The 27972-nt window shown below is 40.4% G+C and overlaps 1 protein-coding gene across 2 annotated transcripts in view; it reads left to right on the top strand.

The window, feature by feature from the left end:
- Nucleotides 1-27972, top strand: part of adamts17 (ADAM metallopeptidase with thrombospondin type 1 motif, 17) — a 170850-nt gene that overhangs the window by 15498 nt on the left and 127380 nt on the right. For both annotated transcript variants that reach the window (XM_049465461.1, XM_049465460.1), the window contains exons 3-6: nucleotides 781-946; nucleotides 21003-21175; nucleotides 24129-24212; nucleotides 25503-25660. In XM_049465461.1, coding sequence (XP_049321418.1) covers nucleotides 781-946; nucleotides 21003-21175; nucleotides 24129-24212; nucleotides 25503-25660 — 581 coding nt within the window. The remainder of the gene's footprint in view (nucleotides 1-780; nucleotides 947-21002; nucleotides 21176-24128; nucleotides 24213-25502; nucleotides 25661-27972) is intronic.

Below are 27972 nucleotides of genomic sequence, written 5' to 3' on the forward strand. Positions count from 1 at the left end.
ACATTCCCATATTCCATATTCTATGACATACAGTATCTAGCTTATATCATCTCCAAATATGTTATTTAACTCTAATCTTGGCCGTACAAAATTCATACTGGCTTGTTGAGTCATTATTCTGGGGACTTCTGGTGAAATCTGGTTAAAAAAATATTTCTGTATCACTTAATATACACATACAGCCAGTTTTTGAATCAGTTTATCTGATTTTGCTATTTATAGGTTTATGTTTGAGTAAAATGAACATTGTTGTTTTATTTTATAAACTACGAACAACATTTCTCCCAAATTCCAAATAAAAATATTGTCATGGAGAGCATTAATTTGCAGGAAATGGCCGAAATAACAAAAAAGATGCAGAGCTTTCAGACCTCAAGTAATGCAAAGAAAACAAGTTCATATTTATAAAGTTTTAAGAGTTCAGAATATTTTTTAATATTTGACAGAACAATCACAGTTTTCATGCATCTTGGCATGTTCCCCTCCACCAGTCTTACACACTGCTTTTGGATAACTTTATGCCTTTACTCCTGGTGCACAAATACAAGCAGTTCAGTTTGGTTTGATGGCTTGTGATCATCAATCTTTCTCTTGATTATATTCCAGAGGTTTTCAATTTGGTAAAATCAAAGAAACTCATAATTTTTAAGTCCTTATGATCACAGTTAATCATCCACTCATATAGATCTTATTATCATTTATTATTATTTTTTTAACATTATTGTGCACATAAGTACCAGTTTTCTTCTTAACCTCTTTCTGTCTTTGTGCCTCTCTCAGACTGGACTGGTGCAAACTGGAGACGAGACTCTGTTCATTGAGCCGGTGGAGTCGGCAGTGGACTCGTTTTCTGGTCGGGAACACAAGGTGGTCCGTCAAAAACGCTCCTCTGAGGAAACGTCCCAGTCTACAACCAACGGCCCGAAATACTGCCAAATTATCCAAGGTGAGAAAAGACTGTAATCTTGATACTGAGGGAGTTCCCAAAACCTTCTACTCTCTTTCTTTAAAAAAAAATCTCACCACACAGCAGTTTTATTGGATGCATCCTTTTAACTTTCACAACTAACAAGATATTTTTGTTTTTTTACAAAGTACTTTGCTTTTTTAGAAATGTGACTTGTTTACTTTGCTTAATTTCCAAGTTTTTAGCCACAAACACACGTTCTGACTTATAATCCAGTGTCTGAGGAGAGCTCTGTGTCATCTCTAAGTTTCCCCGTAGCTGTGTAAATACGAGCTCAGAGAGTGGGCTTGTAAACAATGTTTTTTGAGTCATTGATTCTAATTTGTACTCTATTTGTGAACCATTTCACTTAATGAGTCAGAGCTCTACACTTAGCCCATTGTGTAAGTTCCTCAAAGGATCCAAACACCACACAGATCACATGATAATTCACAAAAAAACATAAGCGGATATTAAAGTTTAAATATCTCCAAGCTTTAAAATGCATTATTTTCTGATGTCCTATGCTTTTTAGCGATCAAGTGATACAAAACACAATGACGTGGCTTTAATTTTAAACTGGAGTGCGCATGTGGGCGGGGCTGATGATGTCAGTGACTTCTCTTTCACTTTTACACTTTTTTCAGAGATTTTCTGGATAGTCCGGGCTCACCTCTCATACAGCTTACTGCTCACAAAGTTAACTATTTTATTATTAATAAAAAAAAAACAACTTAAATTTTTGTTCCATGTTTGATCATCTTTTATTCCATTAGTTTCTGATGTTTTAGGTTTTTGCATCATTTTAGCATCGGTATTGAAATATTTATAGGTCTCAATCCATCGTTTTTTACATTATTACATTACATTATATTTCATTACATTACATTGCTTTTGGCAGACGCTTTTGTCTAAAGTGACTTTTTGTCCAAATTAAATTTTTCATTCATTTGTCTAGTTGTGGTCTCTAATATAAATAAATGACATGTGAGCTGTTTTTTGTGGGGAAAAAAAAAGTGTTCTGGTGATCCAGTATAATGCTGCTTTAGTAAGTTGGAGGAGTGGTGAGAGAAACGATAGGACGATAGGAAATACAGACATTTTTTCACTTATAAGAGTCTTTGCAATGTCATATGTTACTTTACAACATGTGTAACACCCTGCTAAGTGCAGTTCAGACACTGACCTAGTCTTAGAGTCTCTGTAAATCGCAAAATCCAGTGGAGATCCTATTTAAACACACCGAGGTGGGTAGTCCAGGTCCAGAAAGGTGTATTTTTACTTTTATCTAGTGTAAACAGAACCTTTTTAAAACAGTTACCTTACATCTACCTTTCTCATTTGTACTTGGCTGGTGGTGACCCATAGACAAACTCTAACCATTTGTTCCTTAGCTCTGAATTACTGAGTAAAGCATATAAACACTGATGTGTTATTTGCACAAATAACACAGGCATGAACTGCCATGCTGTTCCTAGGACTGTTAGCTCCTGTCTGAACAGATGTCGTTGCTGCTTGGCTTCGGCTCTGTGTGTGGGCGGTCGCGAGCCAAGGTGGGCACTAATATATTACATTTGCATTTACTATTGCAAATGTACTATTGCATTTTACATTTCTTACATTTGTACTTTTATTTCTATTTAAATATCCACTATAAAAACTTAAACAGAATATTCTTGTGATTGAATTTTAATCAGATTTGTTATTATTATTTTTATTGTCACCACTAATAATAACCTAGATATTATTATATTATTACAGATAGATACAGATATTATTACATATTTTACAAAGACCTAACCTATGTTGTTCTGTTGCTGCATTCCTCCAGCCTCTGAAAGCTCAGTGATCAGGCCCGAGGTCAGCGCTCCTGCCGCCGCCGATTGCAGTGATATACGGTGTCATTGAAAAGCCGTTATAGCACCTCGCCGTGTGCTGTATTTCATTCCACTTATTTCAACCGGGGAGTCTTAGCGGCTCACCTAGCCCGGGCTGTGTATTTATGATGTATTGCGCGAGAGGAATCTGTTATGATAATCGCGACGCTCTGCTTTGCGTCCGTCTCCGCCTCCCGCTTCCCCTGCAGGAGCGCTCGCGGTCCGAAAAGCTGTCGCCTTCATAAATCAGCGGCTTCGCGGCAACGTTTACGGCCATATCTAATCCTTTTGATGACTTCATTTTTTTTTTTTTAGCTGTGTTGAGAGATGTTGGAGGGGGTAGGTTAGGGGGGTGTGGAGGAGAAGACGCAGCTGTTTTGCTTTTTAATGTGCATTCATTTCTTTGGTCAACGTCGCCGAGCTCCTGTTGTAACCTGCTCCTGGGCTTCATAAAAACCGTCGAGGAACGGGCTGAGGGAGAATTCCACTGGTTTCGTACGTGAAGAACGCGGTGCATAGTTTCCAGCCCTATGGCGGCTGCTCCCGCTCTGCCAAGATGTACGATTTTTCTCACCGAGAGCTGAGATCTACAATTTGAAGAATTGGCTCTTCTGTTCTTCAGCAAGGCCAAAAGCTGCAGGCTTCTTCTGGAGCTCGTATTTAGCGACAGGAAGTTTTGTCTGAGCCCAGTGCATTATTGGATTTGTAGTCTGAATGGAAACAGTAATAATTAGCCAAAAATTCGAGCCAGCGAAGTCCACGCGCGCCGAGATATACAGTCTTATCAGCCAACTTAAACAACACGGCTGGAATTTCCTCTCTCATACTCTCACAGTTTGTGGCGATTCAGAGCGGTTGGTGTAATTTCGGACTCTTAACACGGCCTCCTCTTTTTGTATCTCCTTTGCGTCGTCGTGGCCTAGTTCTCGGCTTGGCCCGACAGCGCCATGAATATTACATAACCTGCTCTTAAGGAGGGGAAAGACCACCAGAACGTTGACAACCTGTGTAAATAAATTCTTTCCATATGTCCATATCTGGGACTTCAAGTAATTGAAACTTGCTCTTAAAAAAGACACAGAGAAAGAGAGAGAAAGAGGGGAAAAAGGGGGTGAAAGAAAGACAGACAGACAGACAGAATAGAATAGAATAGAATGAGAGCCAGTCGCAAGTCTGGGGGTTCTTAAAGGCCGCGTTCATGGGTTGCATATGCAGCTCTGGTAAAAAAAAAAAAAAAAACAAGAGATCACCTAAAAATAAATTATGAGTTTCTTTTAATTTTACCGAATTGAAAACCTCTGTAATATAATCAAGAGGCAGATGGATGATCACAAGCCAACAAACCAAACTGAACTGCTTGAAATTCTGCACCAGGAGTGTAGGAGCATAAAGTTATCCAAAAGCAGCTAGTAAGACTGGTGGAGGAGAACATGCCAAAATGCATGGAAAAAGGGGAGAAAGAAAGAAAGACAGACAGACAGACAGACAGACAGAATAGAATGAGAGCCAGTCGAGGGTCTGGGGGTTCTTAAAGGCTGTGTTTATGGGTTGTGTATACAGCTTTTTTCTTTTCTTTGAAAAATTGAAAACCTCTGGAATATAATCAAGAAGAAGAAGATGATCACAAGCTTGTATTTTTGCACAAAAAGTGGGATATAAAGTTATCCGAAAGCAGTGTGTAAGACTGATGGAGGAGAACATGCCAAGATGCATGAAAACTGTGATTAAAATGCATCTTGCGTCTTTGGAATTGTGAGGGCGCAAAAACTGCGCCTTGCATGGCTCGAAACATGCAAAAGGCATGAATTTATTCTCTTAATTAATCATGGGTGTGTTTTGGGCGTAACATGAAATAAACCAATCCGTGTGGCAGTTGTCATTCCCTTTAAGAGGCAGGTGAGCTCTGATTTTGGCACATTTGTATCTTAACAGTGCAGCGCTTTTTGCGTCTCAGCAGAGGATACTGACCTGCACGTTCACGCTGTGAAGGTACACTAGCAGCTCATTTATTTCAAAATCAAACGAGCGCTGGATATTAATCACACAGATTATATATTATCCTAACCATTGGGTGAGTAAGGTGGTTCCATTTATTTACAGTAAGCTTAGATTGCCATTGTTTTAGCTACAAGTTTCTACAAGCACTAAGGCTGGGTGGAGCAGCATTAGCATTAGCCGCTAACCTCAGTGCTAGCAGAGCGTAAATGCCGACCAATAGCACTAGACTGAGGAACACTGAGTGTTTCCCAGCATAACCAGCAAGCTGATTGGCTGTTTCTTCTGAAAGGCGGGACTTTATCCGTGAACCGGCACCGTGATTGGCGCTAAGAGCTTTCCCATTCACACAGCGGTCAGTTGGGTAAAATACGGCAGTTTCCCAGCCAAAACGGTTATAACTTTCACACATACACTTACAAAAAAAATAAAAAAATTGACAAAAGGGCACTTTGGGCAGTAAGAGACAAAGGGGCAGGTGCTCCAGCCCCCTTCGCTCCGCCTCTACACATACCTAAGACTCACAATTAATTTTTGGGAAAATTAAAGGATTTTAAGTTTTCCTTATAGTCCGAAAAATGCTGCTGTATCAGAAAGTCGTCTGCTCGTGACTATTTGAACCTTGTCTCCACCGTGAGACACTTCCTATATCCAATAGGTTGAGCTATGTGCTATGTGCTGTGTGATGTGACGCTATATCCTGACACGGCACTAAAACCAGTCTGTGGAAGTGTGTGTGTGAGTGTTTATGTGTGTATGATTGGACTTCACTGATCTGCAGTTGGAAGCTCCAGGTGCTTTAGCCATTGCAGCTCTGCGCAGCACCTGGCGTCTGCAGAGCGGGTGAGCCGAGAGGCACGAGGTGCCAGATTTTGGGGAGAAATTCTTTCCCCTGCATTCAACGTCTGTCCCAGGCTGTTTCAGGGCTAGGCCAGACCCCCATTTCCCATCCCCCCTTTCCAGTCTCTTTCTCTATCTCTCTCTCTGTCTCTCTCTTTCTCTCTCCCTCTCTCCTGCCTGTGTTGAGAAGCAGAGAAAGAAAACTGCATCCCTGAATCCAGCACCAAACCGCACCGTCCCTGGAGAAAGATACTGACTGAAACAGACTTTATATCCATTAAACTCCATGTCCTCAATGCTTTAGAGCACACACACACACTCAAACACACACACACACTCTCTCACACTCACAGTCTGGATGTGTAAAGGTGGATCATGTTACACACAGGATGGAGTAGGAGTGTTAAAAGCAGCAAAAGTGAATTGAGGAGGTGAAGCCGCAGCTCTTGCCTTCTCCCCGTCTCACTCCCGTCCTGCCTGGGCTGGTAGAACAGTTGCACCCATAAGGAATCAACCAACAGGATTTAACTTGGTGGGTAGTAATCCATGTATCATTCATTCATTTGATATTCAATTGAGAATAAAAAAAAAAATAAAAAAAATAAAACACAATTAATTTCGTTTTTTGTTTTTGAATATAATACCAAGAAAACACAAAGAGAAATGTCTTGTATTTTTATTTGATTATCCAAACAAAAGTAGGAAAGTATAAAAACAAACCAGAAAATTTTCCGCCACTGTTCCACCTTAAATGCTTTTATCAGTAAAAGGTTCATTTCCTTTATTCATAACTGGAATTGACTGCATTTTATGACAGCGTTTTAAGGCCTCTCTTTAAAAAAAATTTAACAATTCACATTGAGAACAAAGTTGTAATATTACGAGAATAAAGTTGTGATATTACAAGAGAATAAAGTTGTAGTATTTTGAAGGAAATAACTGTTCTAACTGCTTGGGCTGCAGTTTAAGAGCGGAGCACAGAAGTAGGGAAAGCAGCATTTCCCGCTCATGATCTGATACAGGGCTGCTGTGATTATCATCAGTTATCTACATTTCTTATAAATGCTCTATTCTTACAGATGTGGTGGTGAGCTGATCATCAGTACAGTGATTTATCAGTCTACTCATGCTTTAGTAGAGTTTGGTAACACTGATACAAAGAGCTAATCAGCAGTACAGTGATTTATCAGTCTACTCATGCTTTAGTAGAGCTCAGTAACACGGAGATAAATAACTGATCATCAGTACAGTGATTTATCAGTCTACTCATGCTTTAGTAGGTCTGCCATGGTACTGGCTTTCAGTGATTATTTAGGCATTATTAAGGCAGTATTAAGGCATAAGAGGACATTAAGGTCTTTGAGAAACTGCCTTCTGCCTTGAACTAACTGATCTGCATTCTAGCAGTCAAATCTGATAGTTTTCTGAGATTACAAATGGTTTAAACGTTATTTAATTTGTTTAAAAATGAGTATTTACCCTCCAAAACATCACTGGGCCTGTTACCACACACTCACAGGTCACAAACCACAAAGCAGAAAGGAAAGAACAATGTGTTTGTCCGGTCCTGCTACAGTTATACTCCCACTGTGAGCAGACTTGGAGGAGATGTGGTATTCTGATAGCACAGAGGACTACCGGCTGGGAGGAGATGCCGAGCAGGATCAGAGGCTGGAAGAACGGGGTGTGAAATCGCTTCAGCAGACCCAAGAGGAGTGGCCTGACCTGCGCTTAGCCTGGAGGGACAGCAGAGAAGGGAGTGGAGCTTGCAGAGTGAGCGGGAGTGTGTGCTGTGGTGTGTAGACTGCGGCCGTAAACATAGTTGGAACCGTCACTTGAGCTTGAAAGAGACTCCAGAGAGCACGCCTGGAGGCCTTGTAGCTTTATTACACCTGACTGACCTGGAGGCCAGGTCAAAATCTCCTTCTCTGTGTTGATACTCTCTTTAAAGGAGTCTGTGAAAGAGTGTTGATGAAGGAGAAGTAGAAGAAAACATTTGGGCACCCCCTGATCATTTTCATGACTTTCCTTTATAAATCATTGGTTGTTTGGATCAGCAATTTCAGTTAAATACAACCTATAGCAGATGAACACAGTGATATTTAAGAAGTGAAGCGAAGTGTATAGGATTTACAGAAAGTGTGCAATAATTCTTTAAACAAAAATAGGCACCCTTGTGCCTACATACACAGGTGAATCCATTATGAGAAAGAGTTAAGGCGCCAATTGAAAAGTCTTTCTCTTCTTTGCATCTTCTCTAAAAAGTGGCAACAACATGGGAGCCTCGAAACACAACTCTCTAATAACCTGAAAACAAAGATTGTTCAACATCATGGTTTAGAGGAAGAATACAAAAAGCTCAGTAATCTAAGAGATTTCAGCTGTCAGTTTCCACTGTGAGGAACATAGTGAGGAAATGGAAGAACCACAGGCACAGTTCTAGTTAAAGCCAGAAGTGGCAGAACAAGAACAACAAAATCTCAGATAAGCAGAGGAGAAGGATGGTGAGAACAGTCATAGTCAACCCACAGATCAGATCCAAAGAGCTACATCATCATCTTGCTGCAGATGGAGTCACTGTGCATCATTCAGCTCTTCAGTTCAACTATACACTTTACACAAGGAGAGGCTGTATGGGAGAGTAATGCAGAAGAAGCCTTTTTTCTGAGCACACGCCACAAACAGAGTCGCTTGAGGTATGCTAAAACTAAAGCACATTTAGACAAGTCAGCTTCATTTTGGAATAAGGTTCTGTGGACTGATGAAGCTAAAATTATTTGAGTTATATGGAGGGCAGTTATTTATGCATGGAGGAAAAAGAAAAACACAGCATTCCAAGACAAACACTTTACTGCTCCCCACAGCAAAATTTGGTGGTGGTTCATCATGCTGTGGGGCTGTGTGGTCAGTGCAGGTACTGGGAATCTTGTTAAAGTTGAGGATTAATCGCATGGATTCTAGTCACTGTCAGCAGATTCTTGAAAACAATGTTTTTTAAGAATCAGTGAGAAAGTTGAAGTTGGGCCGGGGCTGGATACTTCAACAAGACAACGACCCTAAACACTAAACACTGCTCAAAATCTACTAAATCATTCATGCAGAGGAACAAGTACAACATTCTGAAATGATCATCTCAGTCCCCAGACCTGAATATTATTAAAATCTGTGGTGTGATTTTTTAAAGCGAGCTGTTCATGATCAGAAACCATCAAACCTGACTGAACTGGAGATGTTTTGTAAAGACGAATAATCCCAAATACCTTCAACCAGAAGCCAGACTCTCATTGTAAGAAGCTATAGGAAGAGTTTAGAGGCTGTTTTTTCTGCAAAAGCAGGATTTACTAGATGTTGATGTAATTTTTCAGCAAAAACTTAAAGGGGGGTGGTATGAGGTTTGGTGGTTGATGACAGGGGGTATGGGGGAAGGTTGTGGTGTAGCATTCTTGGACTATTCTAGACTATTCTCTTTTCTGTTTGAACAGATCTTTTTAGCCACAAATCACAATCATTACCACCCACAGCACTGTCGTCCACTGTGGGTGGTAATGTCTTCTTTTGTGGACATGTTCTGGTACACACTGGTGACTTGGTGGATATAGAACTGTTAAATACTCTCCCAATTTCAGGACACTATCAGGCCTTGATAAATTCAAATTGCATCAAATCACGTTTAAATCAACAAGCCAGTGATCAGTATTCACTTCACTCACAAAATACCACCTTAAACATATACAGGTGTGGGCATTGAGGTGCACGTTGAACCCGAACATCCCTTTCAGACAGCTTCCTCTTGCGTCCACAGTTAATCCTGTTGGATGTGGTTGCTCCTTCTTGGTGGTATGCTGACATTACCCTGGATACTGTGGCTCTTGATACATCACAAAGACTTGCTGTCTTTACATAATCCTATCCCATGATCTTTAGCATTTCAGTGTAATTTAAGTTTGATTTTAAAGAGACTTTCCAGGTTGTAACAAATGCAGCATGAATGAATGTTGGCTGCAATCTCCAGAAAACATGAGTAGTGGGTCTGGACACTATTAACAGCTGAGCGGATTGACTAAAACCATAAACCACACATTACTGGAGAAGAGCTTGAGCTCCCATCAAATAAATATGATTTGCTTAAAGTCTAACACTTGGGTTATGTTCATACAATACATTTTTGCTGGTTTGTGGGGGACCCTCGCTGCAGAATGTTTGAGAACCCCTACTTAACGGAACCAAGATTGTTTGGTTTTCAGACCGGATGATTTGGAGTCTCCCACCCTGAGCTAGCGCTGTCGTTATTGAGGCCATGGTTTGTGTGAAGGCTCGGTCCATGCCAGAGTTTGCAATTGGAATGGCTGTGAGCTGCGGTCAGCCTCCGAAACAAGCGGAATCCCAAAAATGTTGGAACTTTCTCTCCGGCTCACCCTTTCAAAAATCCCCAACGAATTCCGATTCATCGCTGCCCATTCCTCCCAGTCCTCACCCTTCCTCACCCGCTCTCACTCACACTCTTTTGGCCTGTTGAACATTTTTTATTCCACCCACCAATTTCTTCAGCTTGGCACTGCACGCACTTACACCGAACATGCATAACATTATGACCACTTCCTTGTTTTTAGAACCATTATCCATTTATATTTTTCAGCTCCACTAAACTCCACTCTTCAATTGTCATGACCCCACAGGACCACCAAAGAACATCTATTATAAAAGTTACATCTACAGGGGTTGGACAATGAAACTGAAACACCTGGTTTTAGACCACAATAATTTATTGTCCCGACGGACAGTTCTGGTGGAAACAGGAGAGTTGAGGTTCACGTTGAACCCGAACATCCCTTTCAGACAGCTTCCTCTTACAGCGTCCACAGTTAATCCTGTTGGATGTGGTTTGTGCTTCATGGTGGTATGCTGACATTACCCTGGATACCGTGGCTCTTGATGCATCACAAAGACTTGCTGTCTTGGTCACAGATGCGCCAGCAAGACGTGCAGCAACAATTTGTCCTCTTTTGAACTCTGGTATGTCACCCATAATGTTGTGTGCATTGCAATATTTTGAGCAGAACTGTGCTCTTACCCTGCTAATTGAACCTTCACACTCTGCTCTTACTGGTGCAATAATGTGCAATTAATGAAGATTAACCACCAGGCTGCTACAATTTAGCCATGAAACCTCCCACACTAAAATGACAGGTGTTTCAGTTTCATTGTCCAATGCATGTAGATGTAGTATTACACACAGAGTGATCTATTTTATCACTCTGTTTATTTATTTTACTGTTGATGATTATGACTTACAGCCAATGTAAACTCAAAAATCAGTATCTCACAAAATTAGAGTATTATATAAGACCAATTGGTACTTTTGGCAGTGTGTGCAGTGTGCCAAATCCTGCTGGAAAATGAAAAAAAAAACTGGATAATGGGTGTAGAAACAAGGAGGTGGTTACAATGGTATATTCTTAATATAGAAACAAACACATGTGCAAACACACACACACACACATGCAGGCCTGGTTCCAGAAGCACATGCATGTCTGTGGTCTATGGGGTATTCCCCCCATATTAGTACAGATGTGTTGTTTAGAGTTTAGTGCATGGTCCAGCCCTTCACCTGCCTGTTGCAGAGCTCAGGGGACCCCTCTGACAGACCCCTGGTCTGCAGTCAGGGTTTATTGCAGCTCACACTTCATCTATTTTGACTGGTCACATGGGCTGTCATTCACGTCCCAGATCCCAGTGACAGGGGTGTCAGCTGACCGAAAAAAAAAAAAACGTCTGGAGAGAAATTGAGCCGTTTGTAAACAACAAATGCAGACGAGGTCCTAATGAATCTACAGTGGTGTGAAAAATAATTTGAATCCTTTCGTGTTTATCAGATGATCAAACAAACAATATAAATGATATTTAAAGAATATTTAAGTGATTATTTCATTCATTTAGGGGGTAAAAAACTATCCAAACCAATCCGTCCCTTTTGTGAAAAAGATATTGTCACCCATAAATGTACTGTGATTGATTAATCACAGTAATCACACTCCTTACAAATCCAACACTTGATTGGTATAGAGTACAATCAAGGTCTTACAACAGTCAAATGAGTATCATTTTTTTTATTCTATAAACTACAGACAATATTTCTCCCAAACTCCAAATAAAAATACTGTCATTTAGAGCATTAATTTGCAGAAAATGAGACATGGCTGAAATAACAAAAAAATGTTGAGCTTTCAGACCTCAAATAATGCAAAAAAAAACTTCATAAAGTTTTAAGAGTTCAGAAATCAATATTTGCTAGGTTTTTGATCACACTTTTCATGCATCTTGGCATGTTCTCCTTCACCAGTCTTACACACTGCTTTTGGGTAATTTTATGCCACTCCTTGTGCAAATATTTAAGCAGTTCAAATTGGTTTAAAAGCTGTGATCATCCATCTTCCTTTTTTGTTATATTCCAGAGTTTTTCAATTTGGTAAAATCAAAGAAACTAATTTTTAAGTGGTTTCTTATTTTGTGACATCTTGTGTTTTGCAGATATCTGTGACTGGAAGCATTGTTCGCCTAGCTTACTATAGTGCTTTTCAGTCAATTTCATCCCCTTCAGAACTGCGGAATGTTAAGCAATGTTAACATAACAAGACCTGAGTGTTGAAATGTTTCCAGAACATGTAATTACCAAAGAAGTAGCTAGCAGTGCAGATTTTACAGTCAGCATCAGAACCACACATATGTGCCCACAGTCGCGCACCTGTATAAGCAAGTGGTCTGTCTTTACTTATATACTCCCAGCACCAGTCTAACCTGACCCACACCAGTTCATTTTGACTGTTCGAATCAGATCCTGACAGTAACCTGACAAATTCTGCTCCATTTGGTAGGTCTTCTTGATGTTTGAAATTTTGACCAGACTTAGAATTGACTGTTATCAGCTGCCATTGGACAAATTAAGGTCAAAAGGACCTGAAACGTGTGGTCCTCTGGGGACTAGTCATGCTCCATAGACCTTTTTAGGACAGACGGGACAATTTCTTGGGTTTCTTGGAGCACCTTGAGACTTTTTGAAAACCCTTTCACCAAATGGTTCTTACAGGCACTTGTAAGACATTCATCAGTTTGGTCATCACTGAGTATAGCATGGTTGTGTCAACCAGAAATGCCTCAAGAGCCAATAGAGGAAAGACTAAATGTGGGTTTCTCTACCAATCTGTACCAAATTTAGCAGGTTCTGGAAGGACCTTGAGGCTTTTTGAAGGTCTTTTGTCAAAAAGCTTCCTAGAAGCACTTTCCAAGGTCCTTTACAGCATAAACTGAAGATGGGTTCTTCTAGGAATCTGTCATAAATCTACGGATTCTCTTGGCACCTCAGGGCTTTTCGAAGAACCTCTTTTTTCCAGGCTTTTCCAGAGATGAGCAGATAAAGGCCTGGATGATCTTTATCAGTTTGGTCATAACTGACTGAATTTAGCAGAGTTTTGCCAACCAGTAATGCTCTAAGGAAATTTACAGGATAAGCTGAAGAGGGGTTTCTCAATGTATCCCTGATCAATCTTGCGTTGTTGGAGAACGGCAAGCTTTTCAAAGAACCTTTTCCAAAATACTTTTCTAGGCATTTTCCCACCTATAGACAAGCAGAAGAAGCTTTGAAAACCATAGTAGAGTTGTGTCAACCAAGTAATGCTCCAATGACCTTTACAGATTAGATTGTAGACAAGTTCCTGTACAAAACTGTGTCCAATTAGTGCATTTTCTTGGCACCTCAAGACTTTGAAGAACCTCTCCTAAAGAGGTTCCTAGAGGCACTTTCCCAGAGACAAGCAAGAAGAACCTGTATCAGTTTGGCCATAACTGGCTATAGCAAAGTGGTTAGCCAGTAATGCTTTAAAAAGCCTTTACAGGATAGATCAAAGTCTGGTTCTTTCCTCTATAAATCTGTGATGAATTACAGATATGTTTTTTAGGGAACCTGTAGCTAAGAGGTTATTACAGGCACTTTTTTAAGAGACAAGCTAAAAAACTGTATGCGATCTTCTGCAGTTTGGTTGCAATTTTGGCTGGTTTGGCTATTTTGAGTCAACCAGTAATGTCCTAAGGTCCTACAGGATAGACTAAAGTTGGTATCGTCTATAAATCTGTAATAAATTAGTGTTTTTTTAGAGAACTACAAGAGTTTTCCAAAGAACCTTTTCCAAAAGACTTTCATAGGCATTTTCCCACCTATAGACAAGCAGAAGAAGTTTTGAAAGCCATAGCAGAGTTGTGACTGTGATAAATCAGTGGATTTTTTTAGCACTTCAAGACTTTTTGAAGAACCTCTCCTAAAGGGATTCCTAGAGGCACTTTCCCTGAGACAATAAGAAGAACCTGTATCAGTCTGGCCATAACTGCCTAAAGCAAAGTGGTTAGCTAGTAATGCTTTAAAAAGCCTTCACAGGATAGAACAAAGTCTGGTTTCTCTATTAATCATTTTGGTTTTTGGAGAACCTGTAGCAAAAAGGTTCTTCAGGCACTTTTTCCAGAGACAAGCTAAAAAACTGTGTGCGATCTTCTTTAGTTTGGTTACAATTTTGGCTGGTTTGGCTACTTTGAGTCAACCAGTAATGTCCTAAGGTCCTAAAGGATAAACTAGAGTGGGTAGGCTCTACAAATCTGTAATAAATTAGCATTTTCTTGGAGGACTATAAGAGTTTTCCAAAAGTAAATTGATGAAGAGGTTTCTAGAAGGACATGTCCATAAGGACATTTCAGACAGGTTAGCGTGAAGATATTGTAAGTTCCTCTGTTAATCTCAGATAAACTAGCAGCTTCTTTGAGGACCTCGAGGCTTTTTGAACAACCTTTTAGTCCCCGAGAGGTTCCTAGAGACATTTTTTCCCAGAGATGAGCTAAAGAAGGTCTTAAAGATCTACATCAGTTGTATCATCTCTGGTGATATCAAAGATAAAACAGGATACCTTCTTTTTACCTTCTTTTTTAGCAGCCAGTCTACATACTTAAATGAAGAACTCCACAGAAGGTCTTTCTTGTGTTTGATAAGAGTGACACTCTCGTATATTATTATAGGTTAACCTGGTCACCTTTCAGCTTAGAGACAAGCATAAGCTATTAGGACACTACCGGTTGTGTCAATTTGAGGCAGATTACGTTTTATGGCTGCCCGGGGGGGTGATCCAGTCCCTACTATCTTGTCATGTCACTGTCAGTGCAGCTCTTTTTTTACTACTTCAAGTGGCTCCATCTGTCTTTTACAATGGGTGTGCATATTCTACTTCACAGCAAGTTGGTTTTGGTCTTGTTGTGGAGATCTCTAGATGTCTGTAGGGTTTATAGCACTTTCTGTAGTAATCTATTATTTAAAAAAGCACTCTGCCCTTCAGTTCTGTCTGTTTGGGAAGAGTCCACCAAGTGTTTCTGATTTGGGGGACGTTGAGCCCATGGCTTTGTGACGTCTGTCGTGCTTTGATTTGCATGTTGAAGTCAACCCAGCTTTCATCGCCGTCATCCAGTGATCCAGGTTCTCTTTGTGAACAAAGGCAGTTTCATTGCTGTGTTTACTGTATGTGTGCTGAGAAACAAACAAACACAAACACAGAGTTACACTGCAGATGGCTCAGACTTAAAAGCTCTGGCTGCGTTGAAAGAGGCCTAATATCATGTGAGGTTACAGTGGAGGGTTACAGTATGTATTCTTTTAATCTAACTACAATATTTGTTATATTAAGCTCTTCATTTAATGTGCCGTAGAATGGGGCATAGAATGGGGTGTAATGGCTTTATGGCTGATAAGAAATGTTGGAGTAATTGATTGAGTTGGGAGTGGATACTCAATTTATGTGTTTAATATTATTATGTTTTTTATTTTATGTTTTTCAAAGTAGCACCTCTTGCTTAGGTGGCAGTTTTGGGCATCTTGGCTGGATTTTCTCAGTCAGCTTTATGAGGTAGAGTCACCTGGAATGATCAGGCTTTCAGTTAACAGCTGTGCTGAGCTCGTCAAGAGTTTATTACTTAAATATCTTGTCTCTTAATAAAGTGTTTGAGAGCATCAGTCGTAAAGTAGTGAAGAGGTATAGTTTGTATACAGTGAGTCCAAGAAGTATTTGATCCCTTGCTGATTTCCTTCGTTGGCCCACTAATAAAGACATGATCATTCTATACTTTTAATGGTAGATGTATTCTTACATGGAGAAACAGAATATTAAAAAGAAAATCCAGAAAATAAATCTAAGGAATATATATTAATTGATTTGTATTTCATGGAGTGAAATAAGTATTTGATCCCTTAGTATTCATTAGCAGTTCTGGCTTTTACAGACCAGTTAGACACTCCCAATCAACTTGTTACCTGACCTGAAGCCACCTGTTCTCACTAATCACTTGTGTGAAAAACACCTGTCCACAGAATCAGACAGATCACACAGATTTCAAGTCTCCAACATGGGTAAAACCAAAGAGCTGTCACAGGACCTCAGAGTCAGAATTGTTGACCTTCACAAAGCTGGAATGGGCTACAAAAAGATTAGTAAGGTGTTGGATGTGAAAGTAACAACTATTGGTGCAATTATCAGAAAGTTTAAAGAGTATAACATGACAATCAACAGACCTCGGCCCGGTGCTCCAAAGAAGATTTCGCCTCGTGGGGTGGCAATGATGCTGAGAACGGTCAGAAATCGTCCTGCAGCCACTCGGCAGGAGTTAGCAAATGACCTGAAGGCAGCTGGGACCACAGTTTGCAAGGAAACAATTGGCAACACTTTGCGCAACAATGGATTCACATCCTGCAGTGCCCGAAAGGTACCCCTGCTGAAGAGAGCACATGTGGAGGCGCGCCTCAAGTATGCCAATGATCATTTGAAAGATGAACCAAGTTATTGGGAGAAGGTTTTGTGGTCAGACGAGACCAAAATTGAACTTTTTGGCCTCAACTCCACCCGCCATGTGTGGAGGAAGAAAAATGCTGCCTATGACCCCAAGAACACTGTGCCCACCATCAAGCATGGAGGTGGAAGCATAATGTTTTGGGGGTGTTTCTCTGCCAAGGGTACAGGGCTACTTCACCACATCACTGGGAAGATGGATGGAGCCTTGTACCGCACAATCCTGAGGGACAACCTCCTCCCCTCTGCCAGAGATCTGAAAATGGGCCGTGGTTGGGTCTTCCAACATGATAACGACCCTAAACATACAGCAAAGGTAACAAAGGATTGGCTCAAGAAAAATCACATTAAGGTCATGGAGTGGCCCAGCCAGTCGCCAGACCTCAATCCGATCGAAAATCTATGGAGGGAGCTGAAGGTCAGAGTTGCCAAGCGACAGCCCACCAACCTTCATGATTTAGAGAGGATCTGCAAAGAAGAGTGGGCCAAAATTCCCCCTAGTGTGTGTGCTAAACTTGTGGTTAACTACAACAAACGTCTCACCGCTGTGCTTGCAAACAAAGGCTTTGCCACTAAGTATTGAGTGTGTTTGGCAAGAGGGATCAAATACTTATTTTCCTCATTGAAATACAAATTAATTAAAATGTATTCTTTAAAATTATGTTCTGGATTTTTGTCTTGATATTCTGTCTCTCCATGTTAGAATATATCTACCATTAAAAGTGCAGAAGTATAGTGTCTTTATTAGTGGGCAAACAAAGAAAATCAGCAAGGGATCAAATACTTCTTGGACTCACTGTACATTTCACTGCACTTGATCTCTTAAAAAAAAAACAATACACAAAAAGGGAGATGGGTAAATAACTCACTCACACAGGTTACACTCAATTTAGTCCGTGTCTCCAAAAGTGCCCAAACTCAACAGATTACATATTTACTCACTAAATAATCAGTACTTTCCATGTTTAAACAACATTTGATTGTTTAAATGCCTTTTAAATGTCATGTTCAGTTGTTTCTATCAATTTTTATAGATGAAGGACATGGCAGAAATAATCGTTGACTAATCGATTCATTGAAAAAATAATCCTCAGATTAGCTGGCTACCAAAATAATCATTAGTTGCAGTTCAAGCAAATCATGATGCACAGGATCGCATTTCGTAGTAGTTCACTACTTTGACTTCGATTCAAAACAAGATAGCATACCTGATATGCGAAACGCAGTATGGACGTCCTTGAGCTCTGTATCCTCTCCTGAACTCAGCGTGAACATCGCTCCTCTCAGAAGCTGTGAAGTTGCTCTACGCAGGCGGCTTTCCCCCACTGTTTATCTGCTGCTGCTCAGACAGTTTGAACATGTCTTCGTCTGCGACCGGCGGGGGATCACTGTCTTGTTTTCATTCTTATCCTTAGAGGATCAGTTAAGGGTTAGACTTTGGATCTTTGTTGTAGATCTGTTTAATCTTCTATTTATTTTCTGTTTAGTGCGTTAGCTCACTGCCTGAGTGTGCTAGTTTTGACTATTTTGACTATCCAAATTATTACGTAAGTGATATTTTTCTCTGATTTTCTTGAAAGTTCAATGCAAATGACAGTCAGTATAATTTCAGGTCATGACCTATTAAGTATAAATCAATTGATAACAAAATGCATCCATCAACCATCCACTACTCCATCCATCTGGACCATCCAGAGTTACAACATTCATCAAACAAGCAAGACTGTTTGGAAATTAGTTTTCATGTATATCTGGGTGCACTGTAACCGTTTCTGCTCGTGAGATCTGGTTAGGGGTGGATAAATACTAGATTTATGCACCACAGCAAGCCTATCTGGGCCGTTGTGTTTTTTTTTTTGGTCAGCAGTGTTTTTTGTCGTGGAATTCTCCAATGATACCATTAACATTGACCTTGACTGAGGCAAGAGACACCTGCAGTTCTTTAAATGTTGTTCTGGGTTCTTCTGTGACCTCCTGGATGAGTTGTCCATGCCCTTTTGAAATAATTGGTGGTTAGTGAAATTGATTTGTTACAGTACAATTTATGGGGGACGAACACATTTTCAAACAGGGCTAGATTGTTTTTTTTTCACTTAATAAATGAAATAATCATTTAAAAAGTGCTTTTAATATTTAGTCAGGTTGTATATGTTTACTATCAAAGATTGTTGAATAATCTGAAAAATGCAAGTATGACAAAAGGGGGCAAATACTTTTTCTTTTACACCATTGTATTACCTAGTTACAAGAATATAGCTCAGACTATCATCGTAAAGATCCAGACGGGGTGTGGCTAAAACTGAAATCTTAGATGGAATAGATGCACATTTAACAGCTGGAATACATTTTTTACTATTACTGACAACAGCTTACTTTGTCATACCGTTACCACTTTAAAATAAGCCTACCTTTATAAAGGGTTTATTAATGGTACGTAGAAAGGGCAATAATGACCTGTTGTTGCCAAATAGTGCCAAATGTCTACGTATGTGTTATCACTGATTATTACTGATTTTTAAGGCATTTACAACCTAGTTAGTAACCATTAATAAACCATTTATAAGCCCTTTATGAAGGTAGTCTTATTTTAAAGTGGTACCGTCATACCATCAAATGAAGTTTATCCTGTTGTGAGGGCACCTATGTCTGCTAACGGGGCAATCTTAAGGAAACTTCTCCTTATTCTCGCACTTGTTGCAATAGTCTTTGCAGCACTGCATAACGCTTAATCCACTGGTGGGAACTTCTCCATTAGAGGGGCACCTTATTGGTCACTTCATCATAGGAGAAACCCTATACATCCCTGCATTGATGGTTTTAAAATGATAATAATATCCTTTATCTCAATTATTCCTGGGACAATAGATCATCCACTAAATAAATTAGCTTGACTGGTCAAATCTACACATTTCATGAAACTGAAAATGCGATTTTTTATTATACCGGCTCTGTATTGTTTTTCTCCTCGTGCTTTAATCTTAAACAGAGACACCAGCTTGACTGTCTGGAAGACTTTAGCCTCCCCGAACACTTTATTCCGCTAGCTCTGGTTGCAGCACAGCTATTACATTTGCTATGGTGAGGTCTAATTGGGCATATGGTTCTGCCCAGAACATGTGGGGGCATCTCCACGAGAGGGCTGGTACTGCTTAAAAACAGGCCGAACGGAAAGCGGGGCCAAAATTTGCCCCTTTGTTTATGAGAGTCAGTGACTAGAACTTTCAGCCAAACTTTCTGCTGTCAGCAAGCATTAAACGTTCCCGTCTTCTTCTCCGTCACATCCGAGCTGCTGGTGGGCTCCAGTCAGCTGTTTAATATCAGTTGGGACATGATATGGTGCGTTGGTGTGTGCGTCTTCGTCCAGCAAAGACTGTAAAACTCCTTTAAATTAGATGCTGCAGTTATTAAATCAATGGTGCTACCAAAAACACGAACCATGTGGAACTCACATGGGCGGGGAACGTGAGCTAGGTGGGTTCCAGGATGGGAATGGGCTCATAATCTCACATTGGATCTATGGGGAGATTGGGTCCATGTTTAACTTTTCTTAGTCCAATCACTTAATATGAAGTAGGAGCCCAGCTCAGACATTTGCATGGGGACCTGTGGGGATGTTATCTTGTGTGGGCAGTGTTCCAAGTCCTGCTGGAAAATGAAATCCACAGCTCCATAAAAGTTGTCAGCAGAGGGAAGCATGAAGCACTGTAAGATTTTCTTGGAAAACACTGCACTGACTTTGACTTTAGACTTGATAATAAAACACAGTGGATCAACACCAGCAGATGACATGTTTCTCCAAACCATCACTGATTGTAGAAACTTCACTCTAGACCTCAAGCAGTTTGAACTGTGAGTCTCTCCACTCTTCCTCCAGACTCTGCTCCCTTGATTTCCAAATGAAATGTAACATTTACTGATGGTCAGTGATGGTTTAGAGAGACATGTCATCTGCTGGTGTTGATCCACTGTGTTTTATTATCAAGTCTAAAGTCAGTGCAGTGTTTTCCCACAAAATCTTACAGCACTTCATGCTTCCCTCTGCCACTGACAACTTTTATGGAGATGCAGATTTCATTTTCCAGCAGGACTTGGCACACTGCTCACACACTGACAAAAGTACCAATTGGTCTTATATTATGTTCTACTTATCTGAGACACTGATTTTTGGGTTTTCTTTTGGTTTATGGCTGAAATAAAAAAAGTAATAAATGCTTAAAATAGATAATATGTTCAAAAGAACTGACTATTGAAGAAGAGGGTGAAAGGAGGAGAATAATAAAAAATGAGGAGAATAATAAAAAATGCAGAGAAACAGATACAGGAGGACTACAGTCTGTAATGCTATATCCATTGCAGTTAATAAAATGGAGAGTTGAATAGATTTAAAGAAGTGGGCAGTCAGGGTAAGTATGTGTATCAGTGTAGAGAGTAGAATTCATGAGTCTGACTCTATGCATGTGTGTTTGTGTGTCTCAGGGAAGCGGAAGGAGCGAAGGTCTAAAAGCTCAGAGGAAGCTCGGGGGAGGAGAAATGCCATCCGGCTGAGCGGAGAATACACAGTGGAGACGGTGGTGGTGGCTGACTCAGACATGGTGCAGTACCACGGAGCTGAAGCTGCCCAGAGATTTCTACTCACTGTCATGAATATGGTGGGTCTCACACACATTTACCTTAACTATGCAATATATTTTATAAAAAATAAAAAAAAGTTTTCTAACCCGGTTAATCATTTAAATCACCATATCAGAAGCATTTTAACCCATTTATGAACATATCAGTGATATAGAGAATGGTCAATAGATAATACATGCCTGTGGTAACCATGCGAAATTATGTAGTGTAGAGTTTATTGTGCATCAGAGATAAATATACCTTGGATTGATGAAAGATCATTGTACATCTTTTGTATGAATTTTGTACGAGCCACTGCTGACTGATCTGGCATGCTAAATATCTGACTCAGTCAGCGACTGGGAGTCAGGACCAGTGGCTACCTACAGCTAATGGGACCACAAAAGGAGAAATATAAAATAAAATAAAATAAAATAGTAGCTAATCACAGCTAATTTCAGCTTCCCTTCACAGAGTAGTAATTAATTTTTTCACCATCCATCCCCCCCCTTTCTGAAGAAAAGGATGCCCTAAAGTTAACTAGTTAACCAGCAGCAGCTGGGTTACTGAACTTTAGCTCTCCTGATGACGTACAGGGTGCTTGAAGGGTTTTCACAATTTTAGAGGGAGGATTTCACCCCATCCCTTTGTAACTCTGTTCCAAAAGGAAGAGTTCACTCAAAAAATAAGGAATCAAAAATAAGGACCAAGGGATAAAATGGGATTGGGCCAAAGTGTGTTTATAATTTCTACAGGTTAAGCACTTGAGGTACCAGCTACCAGTTGATAATTCAGTATTCTATATTTCCTACATTTTCTGTAGTTTATAAAAATCTCTCAACAGTAACAAAGAAAGATGAGCATTCGTGGGCTTGGCATGAATAGATCAGTTCAATGGGAAATTCCGTGGATCAGTGGATCTCTTCCAAAGCAGACTGATTTAATCTTCTCATGGTCGTGTCCAGCTTTATGAAGACGTACAGGCCTCTGTTCTTCAGCCATTGTTCAGAAGTCTCTGCTGAATGGGACGGGGTGTGATTTAGCCTGAGTTCAGACCTTCCCTCATCCTCCCTCCGCTCGTTTCCCGCCTCACTGTTGGAGAGCAGCGAGGACACTGCTGTGGAAAATATCCTCGTTTTGCTGTAAATACACTGATGTAAAGTGGCTCCTTCAGGTTCTTCCTCTTTCCAGATGTTGATTCTTCATTCTGTCCGTTCCCCGCGCCGCTTAAACCGCCTCATAAACGTCAGTGAAACAGCTGTGTCTCTTTTATCTGGTCTATAGAGCACAGAGGTTTACTGTAACGTGGAGCTCGTGACACTTGTTCTGTACTTGTGTGGCAGAACACTCTAGTAGTTTCGTCCCTTTGCTTTTAATGTATTTTGTATTTAAATATTTAAGTGATCTTCATTAAATAAGGTTCTTTAGACTGTTCAGTTCGGATCAAACCAAAATAACTGGTATGAAATGTGCTTTGGACAATGTATATAGCAAAATTGACAGTGTTAAATTAAGCTTTTAAGAGTTGAATTCAAAATTCACTATACTTTTAAAATAGCTCTAACACAAGAGTTAACATTTTTGAGGTAATTTAACACTGTATGGAGTCATATACTGTGTAAAGTCTAGGCAACTCTGATTAGTGTTCATGCATTAATTCAAAGTTTTTTTTTTATTATTTTAATTTTCTACACCCAAACCACTATACAACAAAGTATCTATAAAACATAAAATGTACCACAGAATAAATGACCTTTTATCCTATCTAAGCTTTATTTAGAACAAGAAAGATCATCAAAAGCTGCCAAAAAAAGCAGTGGTTTTCCCATAACACAGTAACTTTTGGGTGGAGACCCTTAGCCACCATTCAACCCAACACTAGGAGGATCCTAGATAACATATGGTCCTACTTACTATAGTGTTAATTCAACAACATATGGAGTCATATATTAACTCTATATAACTCTCATCAGTGTGAACACATTTTACCACACAGTGTAAAACAACTCTGAAAATGGTTAATTTTGTTATTTTAAGTTTGTTTTAATTATTTTCTGAACTTCACTCGAAACTTTATACCAGAGTATCTACAAAACATTATAACATGTAAGCTATACCACAGAATAAATAATTTTTTTTATCACATCTAAGCTTTATTTAGAACAAGAGAGACCATCAAAAAAATTAAGAAAGCACTTCAGTTTCTAAATCAGTTTCTCTGATTTTGCTATTTATAGGTATATGTTTGTGTGTTTGAGTAAAATGAACATTGTTGTTTTATTCTATAAACCATGGACAACATTTCTCCCAAATTACATATAAAATATTTTCATTTAGGGCATTTATTTGCATAAAATGAAAAATGGCTGAAATAACAAAAAAGATGCAGAGCTTTCAGACCTCAAATAATGCAAAAAAAAAAAAACAAGTTCATATTCATAAAGTTTTATGAAGAGTTCTGAAATCTTGGCATCATGTTCTCCTCCACCAGTCTTACACACTGATTTTGGATAACTTTACGCCTTTACTCCTGCTGCAAAAATTCAAGCAGTTCAGTTTGGTGGTTTGATGGCTTGTGATCATCCATCTTCCTCTTGATTATATTCCAGAGGTTTTCAATTTGGTAAAATCAATGAGCCTCATTATTTTTAAGTGATCTCTTATTTTTTTCCAGAGCTGTATATCACAAAATATAGTGTGAAAGTTTATTTATTTATTTTTTTTAAACTGTACAATTGAATGCTGGGTTTAGCCTGAATACAAGATAAATCTACAATGTAAAAAAATCTTAAAAAGAGAGAAAACACATTTAACGAGAAGAGATTTGTCCAAACGTTCATTGGTCCAGTCAATCAGTTGTACTGTAAAATTAAAACTAATGGATCTAATGTATCCTAATGGAATTGTCTGTAAAATACTAGAATGACATTTTGCATTCTCTCTCTCTCTCTCTCTCTCTCTCTCTCTCTCTCTCTCTCTCTCTCTCTGCAGGTGTATAACATGTTTCAGCACCAGAGTCTGGGTGTGCAGCTGAACATTCGGGTCACCAAATTGGTCCTCCTGCACTCCCGCCCAGTAAGTCTGACCCCTGTAACCCCCTGCTGACATACTTGACCCCCGTGACCCACAGAGGCATTAAATCTTTCCAAGACTGTGAGCCACCCAGCCTCTGCTTTCCTCCTGTTTATTCCTGTCCTCAGGGCCTGTGGTCTTAGTATCTGTGACTGTGTGGAGCTTTTAACCACAGCTTTTCTTTGTCTGAGTGAATGAATGAATTTTACCAGTCAGGCTGTAATGCCGACCTTACACCTAACGATTTTCAAACGATTTCACTGGTGCTGTTCACCAGCCCTGCTGTTAACTGTGGCTAGCTTGGAAAGTTTTTAGCTTGAGTTTAATTTTACTACTAACCAAAACCAGACCAGGCAGTACTCACTTAAATAGAACCTGTCTGACAACATGACGCAGCTAGAAAATCTCAAAAAGCAACACATTATGCCCCGATCTGCAGAAAAAAAAAATAGTTGAGAAAAGAAAGTCATTGATCATCTATCAGTCTAGAAAAGGTTACAAAGTAATTTCTAAAGCTTTAGGACTCCAGAGAACCACAGTGAGAGCTATTATTGACATATGGAGAAAACATGGAACCCTGGTGAACCTTCCCAGGAGTGGCCGGCCAACCGAAATTATTCCAAAAGGGTATGGACATCTCATCCAGGAGGTCACAAAAGAACCCACGTTTAAAGAACTGCAGGCCTTACTTACCTCAGTTAAGGTCAGTGTTCATTATATAATTATAAGAAAGAAACTGGTCAAAAATGGTCACCTCTGCTGACCAAAAAACATTGGTCACAAAAAAAGACCTTTTTGGAAGGTGTGTGTCCCGTTACATCTGGTGTAAAACTAACACATATTTTCAGAAAAAGAAACATTGTACTGAACGTAAAACGTGGTAGTAGTGTGATGGTCTGGGGCTGTAATAGATGGAACCAGATAATCCTGAAAGAGAATCCCGTCCAACAGTTTGTGACCTCAAGCTCAGGGTTACTTGGGTTCTGCAGCAGGACAATGATGCAAAGCACACAAGTTCAACAAGTTCACCTCTGAATGACAAAAAACAAACTCTAGTCAAAGTCTGATTGAGATGCTGCGGATGATCTTAAACAGGATGTTTGAAAGCTTGAAGAACAATTCTGAATTACCAGTTTATTATCAGTCTACATCTTTGATCATGTATTGTTCCTGCAGCCTGGCACTTCTTTCTGGGTGCACCTAGCTTTTTTTGCTATCTATTTTATATTTTTGATGATAAGTGTATATTTGACCGTACAAAAGCAACACTGCTCTCTCTAATTGTGCCTTTAGGAGAAGCTGAAGGTCGGCCATCATGGAGAGAAAGCTCTGGAGAGCTTCTGCCACTGGCAACACGAGGAATATGGAGGCGGTCGGTACCTTGGCAGCAACCATGTTCCTGGAGGTAGAGACGACCCGCCTCCTATGGACGTAGCGGTGCTGGTCACAAGGTACACCTGTCTAAGGCTTCTTTACCTTTTCACTCATTGTCCATGAGTGCATCATCTCAAGCACTCTCGCCGGTTTCTGCCCTTTTGTTTCTTTTGATTGACGTGGCTAATTTTCTCCAACTCGTTCTCTCACTTTCTCTCATTATTTCCCCCCTTTGATGCTCGGCATCTGTCAGCGCTCAGGTGCTTTTAGCGGATTAGAGCGTCGTTTCTTCTTTTGCCTCTCTCGATCATTAAGCTCTAACGTAATTTGGACTCCCTCAGTACCTGAGCCATGATGGACCCTAATGATCCGTTCATTTAGCAGTCCGTCAGCAAGGCAGGGTTGCTCCCAATCTTCCTCTGTCTTCGCCACTCCGACCGATCGCTCCTGGCAGCCGCAAAGGCTTGCGCTCCCTGGTTCGGATTAGGCATTATTAGTTACCTTGCTATAATTTTCAGAGCACGAGAGGGGAAAAAAGGAATTCTTTTGTTGAGAGCGAAAGCGATCATGTTAGCCTGTCAGATGCTATCCGTCTTCCTGGGCCCGAGGAGCTACCGGGGGAGAGCGGCGGCGGCAGACAGAGAGGGCTTTTGTTTCCACCTCCACTGGGTTAAATATGATCCACCTCGTCCGGCATAAGGCCCTCACTATGAGGATGCAGCTCGCAGGATCAACATCTGTCGGAGCGCTAATGCCAAGATGGCTCAGGGCGGCAGGAGTGCGTCACAGGCAAATTACAGCGTGTCGAGGTGGGCTTCGGTTACCCCCTCCGCCGAGCTTCAGAGGAGCTTTCAGACACCCAAGAAAAAAAACCCTAATAACTGGTCTGTAGCTAGGCTTTCATCCGCTTTCTGCACATTTTGCTGCGGTGGAAAATATGTTAAAGTGCTGCTATTGTAAAAAAAGATATTGGCCTTCTTTTACACTGTCCATTTGAGTATTGATACTGTGATGCTAAACATGAAATTTTATTTAGAAGATTTATATATGTAGTCCCCGATTCAGCCTACAGCTGTTTAGCTCCACCTGTTCATATTGAAGTTGTATAGAGTGTTTCAGTCTGACTGCTTTTGGAATGAGGAACGTTGAAGGACAGCCAATCAAAACCAAGCTCTATTACATACAGTATGTCAGTTAATGCTGGGCGGTATACCGGTTAATATTGTATACTGAAGGGGATATTAAAACACACGCAGATACAAAAACAAAGATACAGCTTGCTAGCTAATGCTAGCCAGCTAGCATTACAAGCTAACGCACTGGAGTGATGCTAAACGCTCCATCCTGCCTGGAGAGAATTGAGAACAGCACTTTATCTGGAGAGCTCCTGCTGCTGTTTCTCACATTATGTTTTTATCCAAGTAAAATAAAAAAAACAGCAGTTTTTCAATTAGAAAAAAAAAGAATGGAATTGTGCAATCGATCCACAGCTCGGAGAAAAGTTGCTCTTGTCCCCCAGATGAAAGATTTGGTGATCAGCATGACCAACGGTGTACTCACACTAGGCAATCTGTGCCGTGCCCGGGCGCAGTTACCCCCTAAAACACAGCTCATTTGACTAGTGTGATCGCTCTGAACCATGCCTAGGCACGGTACACTGAACCGTGCTCTGGCGCACTTGAAGAGGTGGACTCAAGCACGGTTCACTTGGACTCGAGCATTTTATGCATGCAGTGATGCGATGTTACTGTAAACAAACGTGGCGGTGTTGTGCTGAATTCAGCACCCCCGCCAGGAAAAGCACCCCCTCTTGGGAGCACACGCTATGTAAGTTAATGTGACCGAGATAAGCGTGGCTATTTCTCAGTGAATTTAAGCAGATTATCTCATCTTTTATCAAGAGAGGGTGCTTTGCTTGGCAGGGGTGTTGAATTCGGCACAACACCGGCAAGCCCCCAGAGCAGTGAGTGACGATGTAAGCGTGCTTAGGCACAGATTGTTTAAATGCAGTGTAAGTGCAGGCTGGCGGGGGAGTTGGGAGCAGGCAGAACTGTGCTCCAGCATGATTCAACCTAACCGTGCTTAGTATGAATACACCTCAAGTTGATGTACCAGCATGGCCAATTTAATGAATCAATTAGTATGACCAGCATGACCAAGTCATGGCTAGTCATGGTGTGACCAACATGACCAGCGTTACCACCGTGACCAAGCTGATCAACCCCCATTACCGGTATGACCAGCAGGTCTACACTGGTCACCCAACATGACAAGCATGACCAGTATCAAATGCAACATCTGAGAGCTTTTTAAATATTACATTACATTACATTACATTACATTTGGCAGACGCTTTTGTCCAAAGCGACTTACAATAGTCAAGTACAAT

Source organism: Astyanax mexicanus, chromosome 16 (assembly GCF_023375975.1).
Source record: "Astyanax mexicanus isolate ESR-SI-001 chromosome 16, AstMex3_surface, whole genome shotgun sequence".
NCBI lineage: Eukaryota > Metazoa > Chordata > Actinopteri > Characiformes > Acestrorhamphidae > Astyanax > Astyanax mexicanus.